This window comes from Lutjanus erythropterus, chromosome 15 (genome assembly GCF_056507025.1).
Source record: "Lutjanus erythropterus isolate fLutEry1 chromosome 15, fLutEry1.hap2, whole genome shotgun sequence".
NCBI classification, from domain to species: Eukaryota; Metazoa; Chordata; class Actinopteri; order Lutjaniformes; family Lutjanidae; genus Lutjanus; species Lutjanus erythropterus.
This window is the reverse complement of record NC_139331.1, coordinates 13,819,994-13,846,999: the sequence shown is the minus strand read 5'-3', so window position 1 is coordinate 13,846,999 and position 27,006 is coordinate 13,819,994. Positions and strand designations below refer to the sequence as shown.

Below are 27,006 nucleotides of genomic sequence, written 5' to 3'. Positions count from 1 at the left end.
ACATGCTTGTAAATGATTAACAAGACCCCTCTATGGGGAAAAATACTCTTTGCTCTATGTGATTATCTATACTTAGTATCCCATTGACCACTCTACATCTGTCTCTTTGTAATGGAGTAAAAACCCCTTCCTACCAGTCGCCCACTTGAGCAATTGGTCATTCGTTAATGTGCAGGAAGCACTGGAAATTGCTCGAAAGCAAAAATGCCTGTAATTGCCTTATTAGCAAATGGGACTTGAGTGTAAGCCATCCACTGCCCTGATTCCTCCAGCAAAATGAATTAAATAAAATTTATTGAGGCCTTTCAATGAATATGGAAAAAACAGCTTTACAACATTAAAGAGGCAGGGGAAGAGAGGGACAACAGAAGAGAGAGAGCAGGAAGAAAGACAAATAAGAGCTCTTTATATATTAACGGAGTTAATAAATTAATGCAGAGTGCTTATGTACAGTTATGAGAATGAATGAGCATGATACAGATAGGAAATGTGCTGTGAGACAGAAAGTGAGGCCTGGAGAGGCCTGTCATGTTGAGACATTAAAGCCTTTAAAGAAACTTGTGGGTTACTTGAAGTCTCTTTCTGCATTCCTGAACAGGAAACTGATAATCTTGTTGACGACTCAACAATCTACACTCTGATAACATGTTCTGTATTTTCTGTATTTGGCAAGAAAGTAGCATGACGAAAGCAAAGATAACACTGATTGCCTGCAAGTCTGTCAAACATGGTGCATTTGTGTCACTTGTGTCCTACTTTGAGATCTTAACATGTTCTGAATTATAACATCAAATGTTCATGAGTCTGTTATTAATATCAAAAAGGAAACTGTATTTAGCAAATCACCGTCTATCTGAAGCATCACATGGTTGCTCTTAACATGAAATTCTTCGGTACTCCTTTGTGTTGCTTGTTAATGACTTCTTAACTGGTTGTTTTCTTTAACTTTCAACATCAACCTTCCCACTGTTGGCAGATGAAAAATAGCTACTTTACTCATGTTGGCATGAAAGAGCAGAAACACTTTGTATTCTCTTTCTGAAATAACAAAAATGATTATGACTTAGCCATCAAAGCAAACTTTGCCTTTTGTCGATTTTATAACATTCTTCTGAGGATAAAGGAATAATTGGAGACGTGGGATTCTGACTTCAATATTCTTTTAATTTCTGTTCTCATCTTTGTGTTCTCTGTGGCAATGTAGATGAAAGGGAGGGAGGACTTCATTTCTGGGTGAATTTCTGACCTACACTGCACAGTCAAAGACCAAATATTAAAGAGAAACTGCTTAACAAAAGAGAGGTGTATTATCTTTCTGTCAAGCCTTTGAATCTAAACTCTGCATGTTTGCTTTACCATGATTAGATTACTGAGCATATACATTACATAAAAGATCAACTTTGTTTGTTTGTATACAGCAAAAAGTTCCTGGGTTCAAATCATAGCCTTTCTATGTGGAGTTTGGATAATTGTCTCTTGATCACTTGATTTTCTAACAGGAAAAAAAGTCAAGTACAATAAAGGGAAAATTTGGCACTTTTCATGTGGATATCCAGTCATAGACATGTAAATGCTGTATTGGCCACTTTTGCCCATTGTTGCAAGACTGGTCTGTGAATAAATACATGAAAATGGGGAAGCCACCATACATCTGGTTCATGGTCTACATGTTTTTTTTTACTTCATGTGGATCAAGAACCTTTGAACATAAAAACAACTCCATGAAACTGGTTGAGGTATATAATCTTATAATGCTTTTATTTGTTCACGGGCCACTCTTGTCCTGTCTAATATGGCAGCGACACTGATGTACGAAGGCCAATCCCACATCTTCACATACAGTAAATGTCCATGACTTCAGTTTGGATTTCTACTCTCTGCCTCTGGGTAGCCAGAAGGTGTGCTAGCAGAGTATTTTTGTCACCTAGTGCTATAGTCTGGCCAACAAAGGAACAGATACAGATTCGGGTGGTGATACATGGCAACATCGGGTTGGGCCTCAGAAGCTTGCGCACAATTCATCCTGGCTCAGGTCAATATAGCACACACTGTGGAATTTATTGCTTCAATTGACTACATTTACCATCAGTGCTAACTGGACATCCACATAAAAAATGCAAAATTTTCTCTTTAAGTCTGGAAACTCTAAATTACTTGTAGGTGTGACTGTGAACTTGACCATGTTTGTCTGTTTCTATGAGTGCTTGTCTCTTCCTGTCTAAAACCTGTGATTCAGCATGATCTGTCAGGGTGCTTCGTTGCCGTGGCTGACACGCTTTCAGAAACGCCATTTGGTCACACATTTTGAACATTTCATTCCAGTCCATCAATTTGACAACCAAAACACTGTTTCATTTTTTTATTTGGAGAGGAAATGAGTTGGATTAAAAATTATAAATTACAGTCCTTTTTCACCCAGCATTTACACCGCAACAAATTGACAAGCAACATGAGGTTGTGCTCCATCCAAGCCTCCCCCGTCAAAGCCTGGGATGAAACAGGAAGGAAGTGTGTTCTCTTATTGAGAGCTTGTCTACAGTGGGACTTCAAAGTCTTTTGGCTGAATGCCTTTATTTGAAAGGGCTCCCTGAGGAAAGCAGCCACCTGGCTTGGTACAGCGATGGCAGTCAAATCACAGCAGCAGGGGGGTTTTGAGTACTTTGCAGCATCAGAAAACAAGCTGCATGGATTGGATTGTCATGGCAACTGGGCTGGGTTTGAAGTGTTTGAAGTGGAAGGAAGGGAATGGAAGAAGAAAAGAGAAAGAGGGAGTCAGTCTGTCTCTCTGTGTACCAGTTGACTCATAAAACACAGTCCTCTCAAATTTAAAATGTCAGTTTACTAGAAGCATCTGTGTTTAAATGTCTGAGCTATTAATTCTCTACTGTAATCGATTTAGCATATTTAAAACTAATAGAGCAAATCAATAAGAGAGGGATTTAATTAATCCCTTCTGACCCGTGATAACAGCACTCTGTCTTACTCAGAGAAACAGTTATCTGAGATCTATAAACTACTGTGACTGACTGTGACCTGATTTCTGACCCCCACGATCAAATGCCAGGTCAGACCACTGTGACACACAAACCACAGCTCTATACATATTATTGACAGTCACCATAGCAGTCAATGTGCAGCCATCATCTCATAAAGAAACACACGAGTAAGTCAAGCAAAATCATTCACAATGTTAACAAAGAGAAAAATGTATTCATTTACAAACTGCAATTTCTATGCAATCATTTTTATACCATTATATCGCTATATATGTTTTCAGTGTTTCCCCTGGAAAGTGTTTTTTCAGGGCTGGTGGCAGGCATGGAAAAAACCCTTAAACAGACAAGGCATGCAGCGTGGCATATTGAAATGGTTGGTTTCGGTCAGATGGGACAGCAGGTGGTGTGCAATTTATATTTGCGTTTAAGTTTTTGCTCGCTCAGTATATTCAAGACTTCAAACAAAATGATCACAAGGAAAGGATGACTTAATAAGCCACATTTATTGCATAAAAATAAGCTGTGTAACCACTGACCTTGCAAAATATTAGCATATCATGAACGCAGTGTGCATGATTCATTACAAAACTTTATCTTCCTTGGCTTGGAGAAAAATCTCACCATGGCATCATGATATGGAAGTTTTGTCACACATAAAAAAAATGTCAGCTTAACACATATTCTCAAACTACTCTGGGTCCCCGACGGGTTCAGTTTCAGCTGGTTCGGTGTTGACGTAAACCTTACTGCATCCCTTACACTCAAACTCTACAGTAATTTAAAGGAACTCTGAGGATGACTCATATTTCTGCACAGAGGCACCAACAAAATCAAATCAATTCTTTCAGACTGAATGGATATTTGATGTTATTTCTGGTATTTAAAAAAAAAAAAAATTGTTAGGAGTCCTTGGGCAAGACAGTGAACAAAATGCCCGACAAGGCTGTTGCATTGGTAGGTCAATGTGAAAGCTTTATAAATCTCCAGTCCATTTACCAAGACCATCAGGCCTGTACAGTGGAAACACTTCATGCATATGATTGTTTCCATATTCAACACAGGAAAAAAAAAACCCCTAACTGAATCAAACAAGTCCTTCTGTTTTTGTTGATACCTGTGCTTTCTTTACACAAGGGTCAAATTATGAGACAATTTACAAACATGGAGGATGATTCCAAAAAAGCTGCACCTTCCCAGGTTAGACAAAAGACCAGGAAAATAGTTATTCAGTAATCACAGTAATTGGTCAGGTGTGCACAGGTGTGCAAGTGCCAAGGTTTGAATGAACGCAACATTGTAAATGTCCTCAAGGAGAGATTTTTCAAAGTTTGTGCTTTTTGCCCAGCCTTTGAGCGTGACCATTCAAAACAAGTACAAACATTGTCAGAAGACACATTGTACTACCCAGGTTGTTTGAGGCACACTAAGACCTTGAAGTGTAAACAAAGACAGGTTTCATGGGGAATTCAAAGTTCACCCAATATAAGACATTAGAGGGAAGGAAGAACTGAATGGTCATGGTGGTTAGTCTTAATCTGACTCCTGGTCACTACATGCGGCCCTTGCTGGTTCAGCTGGGTGGCACTGCCAGACCGGTGCAGAGGGAGGAAAAAAAAAACAAGCATAAACAAGCTGACACTGACTGATTCAGCCGTGTTGTGATGCAGGGCTCAACCACCAGCTCCGTTCTGTCGCAGCCATGCAAATATCTAACTGACAGCTACAACAGCAGCCTGGCCTCCACTGCACATTTAAATCTATTCAAATCATGGCTGTGTCAGAATGACAGCTCCAGACTCCAGCAAAAGCTGCTGCCCGAGGGCCTATAAGCTACAGAGCCATACTTCTGACATTTCATGCTAAAGGTTTAAATGTTCAACGTTCACATTTGGCTCAGCTATTTCACTGCCTGTGATCAAATTACTCACAGTTTTTAGTTTCATTCCTTGCATGCAGTAAGGTATCAGAAAAAAAGGAATCTGATAAGCGCTGCTGAATATTAGCCATTAATCTGATTTTAACAACAGTTGTTAATATTAAAGTGCAGAAATTTGATCAAGAAAAAAATGACAGGTGTGAAATAGGGGTTATTAGCCCTAGAGCACTGTTTCATATTATTGCACCAAAACTAATATAGGAACCTAACAGGTAATAGTGAAGAGGTAATCAGTATGTCCAAAGACAGTAATGACAGAGTGCACTAAGGGAGGGAAAGAGAGACAGAAGTACAGATGGTGACAGAGACAGAAGTGAAGAAAAACCAGGAGAGTGAGAGTGAAGCAGACATTTCAGTGACTGCAGTCTATTGAGCAGAGATAAAGTCAATTTACCGCCATCACCGTTAACCATACATCTCAGTGCTCCACATGAAAATTTCATTAAGCTCTTTCTTTGACACCGGAAAGACATCCTTACATTTTTTATGCTTGAAATAAGAGAGGGCTTTTTTGACAATGTTCAAGTGAATGGAACAAGACAGCTAAAGAGAAAGGCGGTGTAATTATTTAAGTCATCCACATCCAAGGTAAGTCGCTCTTCCTTTTCCGCTTGGCTTTTTTTTTCTACTCCCGTAACTCTGTGCAACCCCTCCATCATACAAATACTGAGCGCTCAATCTTAAAACCGCATTCTGTGGGAACTGTGTCAGATGAAAGCAATCAAACATAAGAGAGATCTTTTTTTTTTTGAATAAGCAGCCCAGAAATAGGCCAGCATAAATGTTATAAATACCTGGACCCATGAGACAATGAAAAGCTTAATCATCCTCTTCACTCTGCTGTCAGATTTTAAACAGCCAGTCAGACAGAGCACCCTTGATTGGGCCAACGTGAGCTGTTGTGTGTTGGCAGTAAGTCATACTGTACACAAGCACTTAGTCTAACACTAAGTATTTTATGTGATATATATTTTATAATGTCATAATATCATCTGTGACTAATGTAAGTGTCAGATTTCAATTTTTTTGGGTGACTCATTGCCCGCTTATATGAAGTAAATCCACTGGAGTAATTTAATGAAGTCTAATACAGCCATATTTCCTTCAGTCACAGTTTCAACACAGAGCCATCAAAATGTGCAAAATAAATCTTCGATATTGAGATTTTATGCTAGTTTACAGGTTGTAATATCGTTACTGACATTACCGCCTTTACATTTCTTTCAAATGATGTGTCTTCCAATAGCATTCTTCCCCATCGTATCAGCAGTGACGTGCCTAACTAAAACACAAAGTGAGACCCAAAGGAAAACCTGTGTCTAATTCTTCTTTTTTAAAGCTCATTCCAATAGCAAAGCACAGCAGACAGAGCTTTGTTGGCAGACAGAAATAATATAACTGGAAATCTATGCGACATACAACTGTGTGTGGTGCTGAAACAGAAAAATAAGATTGCTAAAAAGAAACTCAGAATGATTCAAATAGATTATTACAGCTCTCAATATCAAACACAAACTTAATTATAACTTCTAAAGCCAAACAACAGTAACAAAGTAAATGGCTATTATGTACTGTTTAATATAAGTTTAGAAAACTCTAGAAAAAACAACTTATTCTGCTATCATTTTGCGGTGTTTGTTAAACTTTACTGGGTTTTTTGTATATGAAACTACACACTAGAAACACAAACTCAAACTACCTGGGTGCCAAATTATTTTTCCATTTTGCTGCATTTTGGTGTGCCTGACTTAGTTTTGGCCAAATTGATGTCCCAGCTCTAATAGTCACCGTTCACCTCCGATACACACAACAATCTCTTCACACCTAGAAACCAAAGAATGGTACAATTTGCATACAATTCCTATTGTTTTGTTGTAGAAAAAAATACTGCCTGTGTGAGCTGTTTATAATGGAACAGTTAAATCTATGACTTCTGGTGGTAAGGTATATATGCATGTGGAACAGACAGTGGTAGCTTCAGACTATTACAAGAACAGGTTTACTCTTCATGGGCCGTAATAAGAGTAATAGAACACTGAAATTATACCTTTGTCATCCTTTAAACATCAGTCTGGGTAATCAAAGTCAACATTTTGTTTTGAGGCGTTGCTACACTGAGAAAGTAAGTACATAGTGGACAAAATAAGAGAAATCTCTTATCATATGATGAACTCCAATGCAAAACAGTGCAGAGTTAAATGTGCACCTTCTTATTGCAGGGTTATTGCATAGTATTGCATTACATTTTGCTGTTTAACTGTTCTTGTTGTTTTGTCAGGCTTTAATAGTACTGACTATGGGCTGCAACTGTTACGCTTCAGTTCCTGCTGCTGCATCATTGTCATCTATAAGCCATGTGATTGATTAGGCTTATCACTTGAATCCAGGGTGTCTGAGCTGGCCGGTCGGAGGTGCTACCATCACCTCCGTTACCCTGGCAGACTCAGCAGAGGCACTAAGATTCACGCTGAACAGTGTTGGCACCAGCAGAGCCTTTAATCTGCCAAAAGGCTCTAAACGGACAAAAAGCCCTCTTTCCGGATCTGTGGCTGCAAGTTTTGAGAACGGACTCCAGTTGTTCAGGAGAGGAAATGAACAGAACCATGTCCCTCCTCCTCCTCCTCCTTCTACTGTGTGTGTGTGTGTATGTGTGTGTGTTTGCCTGCTTGAGCATGTATTTGTCTGCCTGTAAACCAGCACAGCACAGTGGAAAGGAAATCCTAATCAGAATGCAAGAGAAAAACAGGACTAACTCAAGCGCAAACAAAGCCTTCTGAAGTCACTCAGGAACTGCTAATCCAAAAGAGTTTGGCAACGATTTTCTTCTTTTAACACTTTTCTTTTTCTGCTCTTGACTCCCAGTACCGATGAAGACTGATTTAATCTACAGCGCAGAGTGCACACATATACAGGCCCCTGTTTCTGTAGGTTTCTGTCTGCTAAGCAGACAGGTAAACAGTTTACATTCCCTTCTTTTAGGATGGGTGCTCTGAGCCAAGCTGTTGTTCATGTCACCTAATAAAAACTCAAAGATGGAAAAAGCTATCCTTGTTTTACATTTCGTTGTAAGGCACATTTGCTGTTACCAACTAACATGGCATGGAGTGGCTGTCATAATATTGCGCTGCAGTGACAACAGTAAGTAACTCTTGAAAACCAATAAATAACATCTATAAAGATTCAGTACAGTGACATCTAACGCCGATATCAATGACCCTGCCCTGACCTTTTTGCTGCAAGAATTAGCCCTCCAGTGTTGATTACACAGCCTCTGGGCAGCTGTCTGATCACCATATCTGAGCAATTTTACCCTAAGTGGAAAGATTTCATGTGGGAAAAAATGCAAAAAGCTTGTTTTTTTAAGCATAACATCAACAGAGAACCTAGATGTCAGTATTTTTGGGCTCAATACTTTGTGAAGGCGACTATCAGTGTTACTTGGTACTGTAATTACCATTTTGCATGTTAATTAATTGAAATCTGGTTTGAAGACACACAATAGAAAGTTTGTGGCATGACAAGTTGATTTTAATACAGATAATCAATCCATCAGAATGACAGTCATTCGTGTTGTGTCTGTCAGTCACTAATCAAGTCCAATCTTTCACCACTTAAACAATTTTGAAAAGTGGAAACAGACAACAGCCCCCTAGCATTTACAAGTGGTATTATTCTTGTACCACTGTGGCAAAGACAACAATGTGTTGTGTTGAAACCTTACCCTCTACCACGGTGGGCACTGCTGCAGGAAACACAGCGTAACATTAGCTGTGCCTGGTAGCAGACAGATTTGCATGGTGAAAGTGAAGCTTATTGGGAACCAGTCTAAACACAGATAGTGTCATTCTTCCACAGCCATTACGCTTTCAACTTTTACTTCATCATGATAAACTACAGTAAAATAATTGTCTATTTCCATTTTAAACATGTTGAGAGTGGCCTCTGTTATTTCTAAGAGCAAGCTAACTATGGATAACTTTACATTTGTCATATGAAATGCATTGTGTATCATCTTTTCATGACAGAAACAACAGACATTTGACCGAGAGCTCAACACGGGTCTTCAAACTCACTTTGTGACCTGAAGTCAGTCTTTCATTTGGCTGCAAGCCCACAGCTGGAAAGTCAGATCTGTCAAGTCAAAATGCAACAAGCTTTTGCCAGTTTATGAGACTACAGTAAACATCTTGACCAAACCAGTTGTTAGTTGCAGCTTTAAAATTGTGTTTCTACTAAAAGAGAAAAATAGCAGCAGACTGATCATTTTCCTATTGACCCAAGATCAAACTCATTATACGGAACAAGATTTTCACAGATGGAATAATGTGCTGCCATTTTCTACCTCTGTGTGTCAGCTGTCATTATTAGCATATTTGACAAAGGGGTCCCACTGGACAGCAGCTAAATCACGGCTTAATACTGTAGACATGTTTAATTGATATTCAAAAATTGTAAAGGTATAATGATGAAAGCAGCTGAAGGGCTCAGCTATATGCATGAAAGATGAGCAGCAAAAAATGAATGAACAGGATGAAACATGAGTAGCATCCACTGTAATAATGTCATTGCACTGCATTTAGCCAGGCTGTCTGTTCCTTCAGTGCATCACATCAATGGAACTCAGTGCTACAATCAATTAGAGTCCTCATCATATCATTCATTTAGGTCTAACTGTGAGAAATGGCTTATTGAGAACAAACAATGTCAACAATGATGCACACACACCATAAGTGTATCATCTGCTACTGGATTTGCTTGTGTTGTTCAGCTGTTTTGTTGCTTTTTACCACAACAGAGTATGTCTCAAACTCTCATGAAGTGTAACTGTTTTGCATATGTTTTTGTATAACTGTTTTGTACAGTCTTAAACTATTGTAACCGTTGTATATATTGTATTAGTTCTATTATTCTAGGGTGCCTAACCACACCTGGCAAAGGGACTGCTGATGAAAATTAACCTTTAGCTATCTCAGGTGTATCCACATTCATTTCATGTTGATTAATGTACATTGTCACTTATCTAATAAAAAAATAAAAAATCACTAATCACTAATTGCATATGTGCGGTTGAAGAGCTAAAGTGCTGACTGTTTTCAACAATGGAATGGCAATTTTGCATCAGCAAAGGTCCAATCTCCTAAAAGCCAATCAAAATGAAACGTCAGCCTAAATTATGTCACCAAAATGCTAATATGGCATGAAAGTGACTCATTATGTAAATGAACTGTTACAATACCACAGCTTACAAAGGGCACACGACATAAGTAATTTTCTTCATCATCTTTTTGTTCATCATCTCTCTCTGTTTTTCTGTCTGTCTCTGTGTCTCTTGCTGCTGGTACAGATGAAATAGGGCCTCTGTGTGCCAGGCTATAACTTGGCAGAGGTCACAATTCACTTTCAGTAGATTGGCTGCAGATTTATGCCTTGTCTCTCACCACCATATAGCGCTGACGGAGGTGGAGGAGCGGCAGCCTCGGTAATCACAGAAAATTGCTGCGTTGGGGGAAACAGATGTGTGAACTTCGCTATAACAGAGCAGAGAGAAGAGGGTGTGTGTTTGTGTTTGCGCATCAAGTGTGCATTAGGATTTAACATGAACACAAAACAGCCTTACTCATGCTCTGGATTAGGTCAATTCGAGACTCATTCAGAAATGTCCCACACACGCTAGCTGCCAACTGCGTGAGTGTGGTTTTGGCCCGGGGTGAACTGTCTTTCACCTCTGAACATCATTCAGAGCCATATGCTGAGTGCTTGTCCAGTGAATGTCCTGAAACTGGCACGCTGCTGGAACATAAATCTCCTGAGAGAAAGCGTTTAACCTTTTGTTATAACCACAACCTGCTCAGGAGAACACACACAAATGTGCACACCAGCGCACACACACGGAAACAATGATATCAGTTTCAAAGCGGCAACATTCTCCAGAAAATGAGCGGGGGCTGAAGGAGAATGTGACATTTCCAAGGTGTGTGCTGTCGCATGGCAACCATGGCAACTAAACCAAAAGGCTGTTAATTTGACTGAGTCAGTCCACCTCTCAGTGTTGAATAGCTCCTCCCATTGAAACAAGCTCAACCAACAGGAGTAAAAATTATTTTTAACCTACTAAAGAAGCACCTGTTCCTGGTTGGACTTCACAGGAATGTTGCTGTGCGTGTGTCTGCATCTACATGTGTGTTGGTATACATGTGCACTGAGTTAGGTGTGTTGATGCACTCTAGTTTGTGACTTCAAGCATGACATATTGCCAACATGTACTGTATGTAAATGTGGTCAAATGAGCTGGGTCTAAATATCTCAGGCTGATCCCTGGTTACCATGGCGCTGCAAGTGGTATATGAAAAGCAGTCTACCATTTTGGGGTGGAAATGGTGACTAATGTCCTAATAATACAATAATGGATTGTGTCAAAGCTTCCTTTGAGGTTTTCAAACGAAGCTTTAAACTTTAATTTGAATAAAGTGATTCATCTTCTTCTTAATGTTCCTTTTGACAGTTATTCATATTTGTATATAGTTAATATAGTTTAATATTGTACAGATATTCCATCAGTTTCCTCATTTTAGTCCAGTTATCCAGGTTGAGTAAACTACTAAGAGTAGAGTAAGTTCTCCAAGCCTTTCAACAGCTTCCTCCTATAAAGTGAGTAACTGTAGCGTAATGTGTAATGTTACCTTCATTCTTGAAGTGGATTTTACAAAACCGGCCTAGGAAAAAGTATTGCTCAGGAACTGGCATGGTATTGGGACTGGTATTGAAAAATTCAGAACAATACTCAGCTCTAGGCAAGGCACAAATTAAATTTAATAGAACTGAATTCAGTTAATACAGGCTAAACACTAACATATATAGATTGAAACATAATATTTGGTCAAATAAAACAAGTTATGAATTTTGGAAATTATTAAGTCTCACCTTTTCCATAAATGCTCTGGAGTTATTGGAGTTATTACTGGATCACTCAAGTCGTACTCCTCCACATCAACTCTTGGAATCTACTTCTACAAATACTATAATACTAATAATATTAGCGTAGCCCCACCTTTATCTGCAACTGTGCAGAAATACCAGGTTTAAGCTTTCCTTACTATCCTAATTTTTTGTATTTAGGCTATTTCTTCCTCATTTCTAAGCAAATTCCTTGTGAGTACAAGCCAAACAAGCACTCTCAAAATAGAAGCTCTATCAATCTGACATGGATGCAAATGAGAGTGGATTTTTTTCAAAACTCTGAACAAGGAAGCTATAAGTATATTCACTGTATGTTCCCCATTCTTGAGTGTAGTGTACTTTTCCTCGTACGGGACAGCTCTTCTGTACACTTTCTAAACTCTAAGAGAGTTGTTATTCAATAGATAGGGGAAACATGTAAATAACTTTTGCTGATTCACATTGATACCAGAAGATGTAGTGACTTCTGTCAACATTATAACCCTGCTGATAATGTATTTCCAATGTAGGATGGGAATATGTTGACATAAGGTCACTGCGTGGCATCCATTTACATTGTGTTCTGTTTTACTACTGGTGTTTTTGTTACTGATGTTGCCATGGTCACCATCGTCATTATCAAAGGCCTCATGACCTTCAGTGCCATCATCACCCTTGTTGTTGTTGTCAGATTTTTTTTTTTTTCGTCTATGAAAATGTTTTTGTACATTGTGTGTGTGTATGTGTGTGTATTCACAACAACAGGTCTCTCAAGGTGAAGGAGAGAGCGCTCAGAAACATAAAAAGCCGTCCAAATGGACTCTGAACCAAACACATACAAACATAGGAGAGTTATGACTGCAGGAGTTTACATTGCAGTGCCCTGTTTAAAAAAACAGCAGCGTGAAGAAATGAAGACAGAACTCACATCACAGTAGAATCCACAGTTTGCACCTGTTTCTATTCACAGAGAAAAAAAGAAGACAGATTGCGTAATACCTTTCAACTCTATGCGGCCATATTAACTATCTTCAACAGGAGCAGTATTGTTCATACTCCTGTTTTGGCAAGCATCCATTAGAGAAGGGAGGGACAGAAAAAAATCAAATTAATCTTATCTCTGGATCCAGGATATCTTAACTCATTTCACGAACTGCTGCCATCATTACGTCACCTCGATTACCCTGATAGACTCAATCAAGAATTAATAAAAAGTATTTTATTAGAGTTTTGACAAGTCTCTGTAGAATTCTATGTTTTCGAAGCAGAGGCTCTATTGTCAGCACGACTTACTGTGACTACAACAAAGGCATCAAGATGAAACCAGAGGAATCCTTGAGACTTGAGTCATCGACTAAAAGGCTAGCCAGAAAGAAAAGAACATCACACCTAAACAAATTTGACATGGAGTTTTTGCTGCTGTCAAAACTAAACTTTCCCTGTCTGACCTTAAAGCATGGCTGAAATCCACTGCTGGATCACACTCTGACAGAGTAACTCATGACTAGTCGGAAAAGCAAAACCTCGGGATTAACAATAATGTTCTTCTATCAGCATTCCTCCCTCGCTGTCTCAGTCACACACGCCAACACACTGGATACAAAGTCACTGCTTTGTAAGTCGCAAGTAAGTCTCAAGTACTTCTCAAGTGAAGTCCCAGTCCTAAAGTTTGCTTCTGAATTCTAAAGAAATCATTATGGACGTACATGAAGCTAATTTTACTGTTGGCCATCCAACCATGACAGGACATTGACCCAGTCATGTCTAGATGGAAACTCTTGATCTGTGAAACTTTTTTGTACATGTTGTTTGTGCACAAACTAATTATGTTTTATAATGTGACAATGCTGCGATTACAATCTGCTTAGGTTCAGGGACAAGACACACTTGGATAGGGTTTGGGAAAATCCATGATTTGGGTTAAAACGATCACTCTGGCGAGATATGGTCGGTTTCGCTTTTGGGCAGCTGTCATGTGAAAGACAATACAGTCAGTGTGACAAAAAGATAACATTAGACATTGCTGATTGTTGTTGAATACTAAAAGATAAGATTTAGGCTACCAAAGCTATGATGGAAAGAATCGGTTGTATTCACCACGCCAAGGTTTCATTGATTTCATTTTGTTTTTTATGCATTTCCATTCCATGCATATCAACCAAGTTCTTAGGTAAATGTTGGGTATATGCTGGACATAGAACCCTAATAGCCTCAACTTTCTTTTTAGCCTCAAAATTTAAACATAGTTGACAGTTCCTCTGTGCTTTTTAAGCTGAATGTTTTGAATGTTGCCACTGACCACAGCAGAGTCACTCCCTGTATTTGAATGTGATGGTATCATCTTTTATCTGTCTATTAATGTACACTGCCAAAGACACCTTGCCTGTTAACAGACTGAACTGTCAACTTGTTACACTCCATTTCCATATTCCAGCTCAGGTGAAGTGGGCTGATCTCAAGATATGGACCCAGGAGAAGAGACACCTTTCCCTGAGTTGAGCCGATTTGCTTGTATGTAACATTGCAAAGTCTCAAGTTATTGGTGTTAAAATCAAGGCTGAGTTGCCAGTCCTTTTTGATTTTTGTAAACACAAGCAATCAGACTCATAACTCGAGTCTGACTCAAGTTCAAGTAATGTGACTTGAGTCCACACCACTGACACCCACTGCTACCATTTTTGGGGCTTCAAGGCTTCAGTAAAAATTTGAAGCTTTCCTCAAATGTATTTACTTAAATACTTTGCTATTATTGTAATTATGAGTCCAGTGAGAGGCAAGGACAGGAGGGAAGACATCAGCCATGGCACATATGGAGGGTCAAGCTCGAGCTTTTTATGTACAGAGGTTTTGAGACTAATTAAATCCCATAGGGAGATCAATTTCTTGCTCTTTGTCAGTCTTTTTCTTCTTTTCGGCGCAGCTGACTCACTGTCTCAATCCTCTCATCAAACAGCTCCCAAAAAGTATTCAAAACACTCAAATACTGATTTTGATGTTGATTACCATGGCAACAGTAGAAGCCCAGAAGCTTCAAAGCCTTCACATCAGCCCTAATTAACAGCCCTAAAACAGGGTTCTACACTGCATCAGTCAATAAGCAATTTTTACAAAATATTTAATAAAACATTTTTCCTTAAAAAAAAATAATTAAGTCATCTGTGGTGTCAAACTTGCTCAAGGACCATGGTAATACAGTAATCCTGAAAATACGTCAACTAGTAAGAAGTGTATCCATCAGTGACAATGCGTGTTTGGAAGTGAGCGCAGTAGGCACACTCAGTACAGTTCTGCTGTGCTTCTGAAGAATCTGAGGAATGCTTTTACTCTGCGGGCCATCAGGCTGAGTCTCTAACAAACACACACATAACAACTGGACACAGCATCGTAGCTTGTTTAAATTGGTCTGGTGAACAGATGTGCAATACCATCATGAATGAGCGAAAAAATGAGACGAGACATCTTTATAAACACATACAAACACAGGTTTGTGTTGACAGTGGTGCTGAGGAATACAGCGGGTGCCTTTCTTTATGCCCTAATAGAGTTTTGTCTGGGCTGTGCTTGGTATCAATTTGAGTTATTATGTGTGCGGCAGGACAGCTCTCGATGCTGAGAGACAGAGCAGACATCCACACACGTAAACACACACACACACACACACACACAAAAGCCTCATCATTCAAAATCCTCACCTTATGACAAAGACAGGAAATAATGACAAATTGATGGCAAAGAGCCTCTCTCAGTTCTCTTAGTGGAGAATCACACTCAGTGCTTGTTATCGCTGACCACAGACACACACCTTTCCACACACGCAAGCCAGACAAAAATTATGAGTGGTCCTCTGTCTGTCTGTCTCTCTTTCTTTCCTTTCCTCATTGATTTTTTGTAGAACTGTATAAATGCCCTGAAGACATGTTTTCCACATACAGTGCATTAATTTACAGCAGGTTGCCAACATTATAGGATCATTTCTCTGTTACCAAACAGGAGTAGTGGCACACTCATAAATGCTGTGTGTTTGTGCATGTTTGTGTTTCGTGGTGTGTGTACAGAGGTAACGTCTCGGTCAGCACTCCTGTCTGTGCTCTGGTATGGTTGCAGTGAAATACCCTCATCTAGGCAAACATAAAATCAATGGTAGCTATTAATTAGTCTACCTCTGACTGCCTTTGCTGATACAGTTATACACACAAATAGAACAGGGGCACATTACGCCCGCCGAGCTGTTTGGAGTCGGATTGGATTTTAAAGAATAGACCCGGTGGATGGGCAGGCTTCTACTGGAGCTGTGAGCACAAAAAAAATGAGCAAACAACAGCTTAATCAAACTGGAACTGCCTCTGCAAATTATGTACACAGTCAAGGTTAAGCTGAGAGGAAGTCACATGCTTGACAAGGTTAGTGAGCCTGATAGCATCAAGTATCTTATATTTCACAACCTTGTTCCTGGTTATTATGAAAGTCTTTGCCATAACTGCAGAGGAGAACAAAAAAACAACACAATGGACTATGGATTATTCTCACAGGTGTCAAGTTAAGCACTGCAGGTGCACAGTTCAGATTTCTGTCTCTTTTACAGCACTGCTCTTCTACTGACTTAAGTCAGACCCTGGCTGTGTGCTACTGAGATTCTGAATGAAAGACGGGTCAGTGTCCATAAAGTACACACCCACAAATGACAACTAAACAAGCTAATTTGAAGCCACTCGTACCCTAAAACTTGAAATATGTTCAACTCAAACACATTGAGAATAACCTCACCTGAAGCTGCCCAGATATATTTCCCTGCTATCATTTTATTACATATAACAAACTGTATAATAACTTGGTCTTTTAATATTGATACAATGTGAAAACCTGAACCATCTGTGCATAAAGAAGTTCTCGGGATCCTGGATAATATACCTAAAATCTACCATCACTGTAACATACTTCCTTGATATGGTCCCCTTTGCTGGCAATTTCACGCTTGTTTAATATTCAGAATTTTCAATGGATCAGCACATCCTCCATTTACCACATTCATCTTTTGAAAGATGCTGGGTATAGATTAACTAGATCTAGAGTAAGAAGAGACATAATTGTCCCAAGGCAGAAAACATCCTTAGGTCAGGGAGCTTTTTCAGTAAGAGCTTCACAGTTTTGGAGCATCCTTCTATTAAATATACGATGCCTCTACTCTCATTGTTTCTTTGTACATAACCTTAAAACTTGGCTAAAACAACACACCAGCTCTGCCAGCTTTCCTCGTCACTGCTTGTCCTACCTGCTCCTGTTTGCTTGGCTTGCTTCTGAAATGTTATTCTATGTTGTCATGTTTAAACTGCTTAAGTGCTGGTTGTCTGCTTGTTGCATGTGCTTTGCATGATGCTGCCTTATTTCTTTGAGGTTTTTATCCAGCTCAGTGGTTCATGTTTTGCCTTCTCCTGTCCTAACCCTATATGTTGTGTGTTTTATTTGCTCTTTCAACGGCCAGTTTAGCATCAAGCCAAGGGACAGTAACTAAAAATTTGCCTTTTGGCCACCACTGGCACAGTGACGTTGGTCAATGTGCATTGTCACTGAGAATAAATGCACATATGAAATAGCAAAAAATTACACAAGGTAATCTTCAAAGTAGCCTGTAAAGCATCACAATGTTGTAAAATGCCAAATATAATTGTGGTTTTAATCCTGTTTGGTCTCTTTGTTCAATTCAGGCATGTTCAAACTTCCCAGAGAGCCTCTCATCCTTCTTCAATTATCCTAGGTGTACTGTGATAATTTTTACAACTGGAACATCTAACATGGCCACTGCAGAATTCTAATGGCGTTACCATGGTAATAAGGACTGGATCATGCAATGACAGTTGTACGTGATAAAGTTACATAGCTTCAAGCAAGCATCTGTGAAATGTGTGGACAAATGATACCTTTGCTCTGGTAATATATCAGCTATTCAAGCCCCAAGCTCTGTACCATTTCATTGTGACACAATTCAAATTTTATTGAAATCAATTCTCGAACAGCTGGCCCACATTGTGAGCCACAATTATAATGTAGAAAGTTTGTAAACATAAGGGCCTATTCTAATTTTTCCAATTGTGCCTGCAGATGCGCACACAGTTGATTCCACATCTCCTGCTGTTCAGATTCATGCCAAAACAAAATGAGACAGAAAAGCAGTTTTCACTTCCACTACAGACAACAACAAAAACACAGAACAGTACTTTGCTGCTTTGGCATTTTCCCCTTGCCAGTCATCTGGGTTTGAACAAGTTGATGGACATCAAAGCTCCTTATACTTAAATTTCTACCTTTACTTTCTACTTCCTTTCCTACTCACTAAGAGAATCCAGACCAACAACAGCACTGCTGAAAAACACAAGGTTCCTCATCCATTTCAATGACAGTATTGCATTGGCACATGAGGGGGTCCCAGCACAGAGGGCTCTGGGATTAATACGCAGGGAAAACAGCACTGAGTTGCCCAATCAGATATATGCAAGCTAGTCTGACTCATTGGATGCGGACTGTGAGTATAAGCCTGCCACTGGGCGCCTGCTTCAGGTAACATATGCTATATCCACTGTCTGCATTTTGAAAGTCCTCATTGCTACGGGAGACAACAACGACCTCTGTTCCAGCAACGTACACGCTGAAAATGGCAAGTTAGCACCTGGTTGCTTAAAATACAAATGTAAACAAGTTAGCAGCTGTAACCTTGTCTTTTGCTGGAATTTTGCCATTTTACTGCCAGGGCTTGCATCCTGATTTAGAAATTTTCCACCAAAACAAGTTCCCCTTTTGTCACAATGTAGCCTGGGCACCTTTGCCACATCCTGGGCTTAGTGCTGCCCAGTTTATTTGAGACAGGATTAAAGAAATACTGTGGTTTCGTGATAGATCTGGATTTGCAAGACTATACTGTGTAACTCTTATTGTGCTAATCTGATGTTTGAAAGCTGAGACGCAGTATTGTTTATGTGATAACTCTGAATCAATCTGGGCCTAAAGGAGCATAAACTGCCATGTGGTTTACGTGCTAAATAATCTTTCAATTTTGGCTCCTGGGTTTGAATTTCACCCTCTATCTGAATGTGTCAAAAGAATTACAAAGTTAGGACTGTGAAAGGAGTTTCAGGTGTGCTTCACAAATGCAAGCTTCAAAGCTTCGTAGTCCCAAAACAGTCAAGTTGGGGTGCAGTGTCTCACCTTGTTCTGGTCAGTCCAATACAAGAAGTAACCTTTAGGGTCGACTGTTAGAGTCACCGGGGTCACAGTGGTAGAATCCTGCAGGGAAACAAAGAAAAAGACATCTGGAGTCAATGTGTGTGTCTGCTTAGTCTGTGTATCCCAGTCTGAGTCTGTGTTTTTACACAAGCGCATGGTTTTATGTGTACAATAGAGTATGCTCTGGGTAAACCAATTAATTTATTTCTCAGGATCAAAGCCTATTCTTTGTAATACCACATCATACATACCAGAATCCGAATTGACATTAAAAGTGCTGTTTATGTTGTAAGCATGGACACAATCCTTTCCTTCTAGGGTACTTTCCTCCACCATGAACTGGCATCACCACAAATGACCAAGCAGCCTGGTGTGTGTGTGTCTGAGTGTGTGCGTATTTGAGACGATTGCAATCATGAACTGCAGGTTGTTTCACAGCTGATGTTTCCATTTTCCCCCTCTTGTAACAGCAAAATGCTTTCCCACAGTTCCCACATGCAGACAGCTCCAAGCCTCACACACACACACACACACACGCACTCACATAGTTTGACCCTGAGGCATACATGGCAACGCCAGATATTATTGGACGTTTCTATAAAAAGAAAGAGCTTTTGCTTTGTGTCCACAGTGGCCGTGGTTCAGCCGAACAGTAGCATATTGTCCTCCTCAATCAGCCATGGCTGTGAGATCAGAGAGATGGAAACCGCATTTGCTGCACAGAGCAAGAAAATCTTCAAAGTGTCTTCATGAGGCTTCTAATGATGTCCCTATCGCAGCATTGGGAGACCGAGCTAATGGTCTGCATCTGCTACACGCTTGTCATAGTTGGGTGCGACCCTGAGCGACTCGCAGTGTAGGATATCATGAAAGGGTTGAGCTGGGAGCTCGTAGACAGCGGTCGGGTCTGTGCTGAGCTGCAGACAAATATCAGTGCAGTAATTTACAGGAATTTAGTGGAATCCACTCATCTTTTTCTTGTCAACATAATGTACATATAAAACTTTTATTTATTCAAGCAAATCAAACAAAAAATTCTTTTTTTTGTGTGTATGTATTTAGTTTCATACATAACGTACTGCTCCATTTAACCATTATAAATATCTACTCCTTCTAAAAGATTATTAGTTATTTCTCATAAACATACACTTACTTATTTGGGGAACATTCTGCATTATTTGAACTCTAATACACATGAAATGGGAAAACTAAAAATTCCAGCATGGAACAGAAATCTCAAAGGATGACACCGTGGCTGTTTCATTGTTGTCAGAGAAATTAGCATTTCAGTTTAGCATGTTTTCTTAATCTCTGAAGACATATCATGGTCATTTTATGATAAATTACAGTAATTATATTACAGACCTAAGCGTATTAACTGAATTAATATTGGTGTACTTACCTAGAAAAGTTTATTTATCTTGAATCATTACAAAATTACTCATCTTTTCAAGACTCAGTGAACTGAACATTTTAAGGCAGCCAGGTCACTAATGTTTTTGAGGTAAAAAATAAATTGATTATTTTTACAGTGTAATCATTTCATACCGTCTAAATAAGATAATCAGAATTCATGGAACCTGGCCCACCTGCACCATTACAGACCAATACTGAAATCCACCCCTTTATGAACTGAGGGAGAAATTGAAAAAATACAGACAGACAGGGAAAGAGAAAAATAAAAAAGGGAAGAGAGGAGAAAGTAAATGACAAACTCGTTCGATGTCGCATCAGAAGCATTTGCAATAGTGACGTTTGCTATGGCAACCCACCATTCCCGTGAAATCTATTAGAGACTCAAGAGAAATCGTTTTGGTTCTGTTCACATGATTGCACAATCCCTGCAGGCTTGATTGAATGACAAAAGACGCAGCTCATACCACTGAACGCATGCAGCACACACACACACACACGCACACAGTATTTACAGCCTGAGGGCAGGATAAAAGCCTCATGTTCACAGTTCTTAGATATAGCATCTCATACCAACTGCAGCACCATATCTCTCATCTCTCCACTGAGTTACAATCCTCAATCCAATTTATACAGTTTTTTGCTAATTAATTTTCCCATCCTCCACAAAGGCATCATTTACTCCAAGAAAACTTTAAAAAAAATATGATAATGAGATGAATTAATATTTTTTTTTACATATGTTGTGTATATTGCACATAAACTGAGTCAAGAATTGATTCAGTGGCAAAGGTTTCCTACACCTGTTCCAAAGACAAATTCAAGCACTTTTCAAGCATGCTGAAGGGGCGTTTTCAAACTTTTTCAAGTGTGGCTAAAACCACTGAAAATAGGTGTTTGACCCTTTTGCCATTGCCAGTAGACGAGTTCACCTCTCTAGGTTTTTTTTCTGCTGTGAAGTTGGAAAGCTGAGACTCAACTCATGTCCGTCTAGGAGAGCAGAGTTAAAAGTGTGTGTTCAGCTCTCTGTATTTTTGTAGTTTCTAACTGAATCTCAGAGGTTTGACGTTCAGTTTCCTTCTGCGTTGCTGTTCATGTTTTCAGGAATCTGCTTTTTTTTTTTTTTTACTGTTTCATGTTTGTCTTTAGCTGTGTCATATCATGTGAAGTTACTGCTGATGAAGACCCAACATCCTGGTTTTGGTGCTTCATACAGGCTTTAGCGTAGCCATGTGCACAGAGCTGCAAGCCAGGCTTGAGTGGAGACATTGTACACTTTGTACAAAGGGCAAAAGGCTCACTTCATTTTTTACATAAAAGGTGTACTGTTCAGTCAGACAGCAATTTATTATGAAAGTAATGCAATTACATTTTCAAGCAGTTTCAAGCACTTCATCCAAAATCCCAGCACTTTTCAAACCTTGAAAACATTGCAGTAAAATTCAAGTGTTTTCAAGGATTTCTATCACCAGTAAGAACTCTGGATATGGTGACTGATGGATTGTGTGTGGTGTCGAGAGACAAAGGAGGAAGATAGCTTGAGAGCAGTGGGAATCTGCCTAATGATGTGAGAGCAGTCATTTTCACCAGCGTCTTTCTTAATGTCCTGACTCTCCATGGCCACCACTACAAACACATTAACCCATTATGGACTCCTAGAAAAGATTCTCTCATGGGTCTGCACATTTACAGAAAACGTAAGTACTCATAACATTGTGGATTAGAGTTCAGAATGACTGGCTGAGATTACTACCCCCCAAGTGGCACTGCTTGTGCTTTTTATTGTCTTTTGACTATTTTGAGGGTTTGTCATTAATGGGAAGACATTAGGTAGCAGCGGTCTGCTTTTTGCTGAATTAAGATGAGATTAATGACCGACTTGTGGAAGTACAAATACCCTGAGGGAACCGATCCCTTGCAGGCAGTGAAGAGTTTTTTATAACATGAGCCATCACCTGAGGGGGTGTGTTAGAGAGGAGATTTGAGCTCAGCATACTGTTCTGTATGCTAATGACATATTCTACTACTTTTAAGGGATTTTAGGCTCCCATGTGGAGCCTGATAATATCCTATTCAACACACACCAGACCAAAAGGGCCTGATACAAACATAAGCTTCTAAAAATCTCTGTTTACAAGGATCCAGCATCATCTTTCACATATTTCATATCTTGCCAGTTGCTGTCAGCGATCTTCAAGACGGAGGGTCACTTTCCTAGAGGCTTTGGATGCCTGCCTATCCCCCACTCTCTATTATCAGACAGCAGCATTATGACACCCCTCAGGGGTGAATGTGCCATTTGAACTGACTGACAAATAATAACAGAATCCAGGCAATGTTTTATACCACAACAAGGCATTTCATGGGCCACTGCAGCAGCAAGTTGTCTACAAGTGGCAGCAACAAAAATGTTAAGTGTGTACGTGTGTGGGAGGTCTAGGACTTTCAAAGATTTCACAAAAATTGTGAGACATTTCCAGATTGCTTTTATATCCTTCTTCAACAGTCAACAACCAAACACTGAAGACTGCAGTGCTTCTCTGCACCGCTTCAGACAGTCTGAAACCTCATGGCTGTTGTTCATATGCCATCCTTACACAGTAAACAAAACCTTACACTTTTTTTTGTCTCCACTGAACGTTCAGCAGTGAGACAAAATCTGTAATTTTCGCTGAAACAAAAAAAAAAAAAACTTCTGCTGCTCATATACATTCAAAGTGGAATTGCTTGTACCATTTCTTTTTGAGAGTGGAGCCAACATCCAAAGCCATGATAAGAAGGAAAATGATTTAATTCAATCCTTTTTCCCTGGCAATTTATTATAGCTTTTTTTTTCCCTCTCTCAGTCTGCCTCTGTATTCCTCTGTGATTCTTTCCATGAATGATACAGAGAGGAAAGAGGAAGGAAGGAGTGCATGGGAAATGAAACAGAGAAAGTATCTGTCTGTACGTCTGTAATCGAGGGTGTATGTTTTCACAGGAAAGGCCTGGTGGGCATTTGGTTCTGGAGATAGGCCCACATGTATAAACTAACAGTACACAAACACCACTGTTAGGGGAAACAGATGCACACACCTCACACAATCGCTCTCACAACATGTCAACCAACCAGAGAGCTTAAGGGGTGAGCGCTCAGTAGTAATTACTAGTTAAGGAAATGCTCAAGGTTTCTTATTTAAGCAGAAGATTGATGATTGACAGAGGGGTAGGTTTTCAAGCATGCGTAATTTTCTCCGTGCCATCTGCACTGACCACATTCACACTCCTCTAACACTCATCCACTCATGCCATCTGTGCTTGAATCACCTGAGCTCAATGAATATGAATATTTCTCAGTGTATTTGTTACAATGATCTCATTAAGTTGTATTTCAAATTGTAACTTAGATAAAACTAGAATTACAACACAGTTTAGCACCAACATCAGAGCTGCAACCATTAGTCAGTTACTGAAAATCAGTTGCCATCTATTTTGATATTGATTAATTGTTTCAGTCCTACACCTTTTCAAAGTCAAATTCAAGCACTTTCCAAGAATTTTCAAGGTGCATTTTCAAGCTTTTCCAGTAGTAAGTATATCAGTAGTAAGTTACATATTTAGATGCATATACTCAAAATGATAATTTCACTTATTCAATACATTAGATAAGATGTTTTCATGCTATAAACAACCATGATTAGGCTATGTTTCGTGATAGCATTCTTAAGGCAGGTGATAAATTGATGGAAAACACAACAAAGTTCCATGTTTCAAAATGTGTCACCTATCTGTAAGTAGACTGTACAAGCTGTCTAAGCCAATATCCAACTGGGAAACTGTGATGAGCATTTTCACAATTTTATAGACTAAATGATTAATCAATGAATCGTGAAAATAATCACCAGATTAATCTATAATGAAAATAATTAGAGCTGCAACGATTCATCGTACAATCACTTAGTTGTCACAGTTCACTGACAACTATTTTTTACTGTTGATTTAGCGGTTTGAGAAGGAAAAAGAAAGAAGTAAAGAAGTAAAAAGTAAGAAAAATTTCTTTAATTTCAGCTTCTTAAATGTGAATATTTTCTACTTTCTTTACTCCTCTATGACAGTTAACTGAGTATCTTAAGGTTGTGGACAAAACAAGACATTTGAGAACATCATCTAGGGTTTTGGGAAACAGTGATTGACATTTTTCACAATTTTCTGACTTTTTATAGACCAACTAAGACCAACAACAAATCAAGAAAATAATGAAATAAATTGATTAATTAACAATGAAAATAATTATTAGTTGTAGCCCTAACCAGCACCTTAATGCCTCTGCTAATCTACGTGATTGACTGACCTACAATTTGTTCTTTAATGAGATTTGAGTTTTCTTTTATCAATACTTATACTTATATCAATACTACAATAAGTGTACAGTTAATTCACTGTGGACAGCAGTTCCTAGTGACCACATTTTCAGCGAGGGAAAAGAGCATGTCATTTTCCCGGAACAAAAATAATCATCATGACTGCGCTCATATTCAAATGCTCACACAATAAAGAGGCATGCATGCAGTTATTCAAATGAGACGGACTGCAGGAAGGTGTGAAAACAAATATGAGAGAAAGTCCCTTTCAGAATATAGAGAGCTATTCTGAAAGGTGACAGCATAGGAGATGAAAACAACCCATTGAGTGCAATAAGGCACTCAGATGAAACTCAATTTGAAGTGCAGCAGCTATATTTTCATTCTCTACACTGGATTATAAGAAGGATGTGTTGATTTGTAGTGTGGGAAGGGTGCAGTGCACCACAGCTGTCTGTTCAAAGGCTACTACTGTTATGTTTTCACTGCATACTCAACAGCAGCATACAATCAATTTTAATCAAGGTCATTTCACTATGGCTAGACTGCTAGAATGATGACAACACGTAAGCAAAAAAAGCACAATCGTTATCCTGCTCCTGCCTGGTGGTGACACTGCTTTCCGCGTGTTGAACCACAATACACTAATTAATTGTAGTTAATTGATAAAAAACGTTTCCAGTGAAGGAGGGGGAGCTTAATTCAAATGTTTAACTTGATTTAATGAGCACTGCACAGCACGTTTTCACACACAAGCACTGTCAAACAGGCGTGCACCCACCCACACACACACACACACACACACACACACACTGTAAATTGGTAAATGTAAACAAAGCACATGTCAGTAGACAAGCGCTGCGTTTCTTTATACCATCCAGCAGCGAGCCAAAAGCAGTCAGTGCAGACTGACAATTAAATCTATTGGCGACTGTTGCACGAGTAGCCTATAGATTGTGTAATACATCCTGGTGGTACTTGCATGCAAACAAAGCGGCAGAAATCATCCGCCAGGGAAAAACAGAAAAGATTCAGTGCCGGTCTCTATCGACATTACTTACATCATCCCATTTCATAAATTTGTTGCCCTTTCTGAGGCTCTCAGGAACGGACACTGGCTTGAGCTGCAGCGCATGAACTCCAGGCTGTGCCCCTGCCATTGACTCATCTACTCTTCTCGACGCACGGCAGGGCTAAAAATGAGTCACTTCACTTCTCTCTTCTACTCTTCTTTCCCCTCGTCTCCTTTTGTAATCTGCTTAAAAGCAGGAAAGCAGGCTGTCGGAAGCCCACTACTGCTGCTGCCAGTATGTCATGCCCGCATTGACGGCGGCGGCGGCGGTCGGTGGCGCGTCTCGGCTTTTGGAGAGCTGTGGAGGCGGACGCAGGCGCAGCGGACCGGGGCCACTAACTGACTGACTGACTGACTGAGAGACATGCAGCTAAAGCGAAGACGAGGAGAGAGAAAGGGAGAGAGAAAGAAGGAGGGGGGGGGGGGGGTTGAACGAGTTGCACTCTGGTTTCAAATTGTACAAGTCAATGCAGGGACAGGATCGATGCTTGAAGTGATCTGGCGCCGCCGTGCGTACGAGGCAATACGGTTGTAATGAGGGTGGGAAAAACTTCGAGTGATGATATAGTCAGAACAGGTGCATGCAACAGTGATGTTCCGTTATTGCTGGTTTAGGAAGTTATTATTTAAGCGTTCTGTAAGACTGCAAGGTAGTCTATATTTTCCTTGGGAGGTGAACAAAAGAAATTTTTATCTGGGTGCTGTTGCTGAAAAATCAATATGCTGTCCCTCACATGTAAATTGTGATATGCACTGTACGACAGAAGGGCCTACTGAAACAACATATTAACTTATATCTCCACAGGTAATTTTGGATCATAATGAGAGATGAGCCACTGGGTCCTTTGTCACTCACCTTTCACATTTAGTGGTGAAGAGGGACAGCTGTATATATTGCTGTAGTTTTTGCTGTATTGCTGTAATTTTATTACTTTTTTCCTGCAGTGAGAGTTTATGAGATTCCAAAATAGTAATTGTATTACAGCTACTATTTCAAGTTACTCTGAGTTACTGACTTGGGTAGGCTATCCTATGACGTGCAGGTCAGCGCAGGTCTCATCAGCTGCAAGGCAAAACGCTAAACAAAGCAGATGAAGG

At 39.6% G+C, this 27,006-nt stretch overlaps 1 protein-coding gene across 2 annotated transcripts in view; it reads right to left on the bottom strand.

Moving 5' to 3' along the window:
* plcb1l (phospholipase C beta 1-like) overlaps positions 1 to 26,243 on the bottom strand; it is a 147,284-nt gene extending 121,041 nt beyond the window's left edge. For both annotated transcript variants that reach the window (XR_014771911.1, XM_084737231.1), the window contains exons 1-2: positions 25,898 to 26,243; positions 19,066 to 19,143 (exon numbers count right to left, since the gene is read on the bottom strand). Coding sequence is in view for 1 of the 2 variants with exons in the window: in XM_084737231.1 (XP_084593357.1) it covers positions 19,066 to 19,143; positions 25,898 to 25,996 (177 nt within the window). In the remaining variant the exon portion in view is untranslated. The remainder of the gene's footprint in view (positions 1 to 19,065; positions 19,144 to 25,897) is intronic.
* Positions 26,244 to 27,006: the final 763 nt, after the last annotated feature.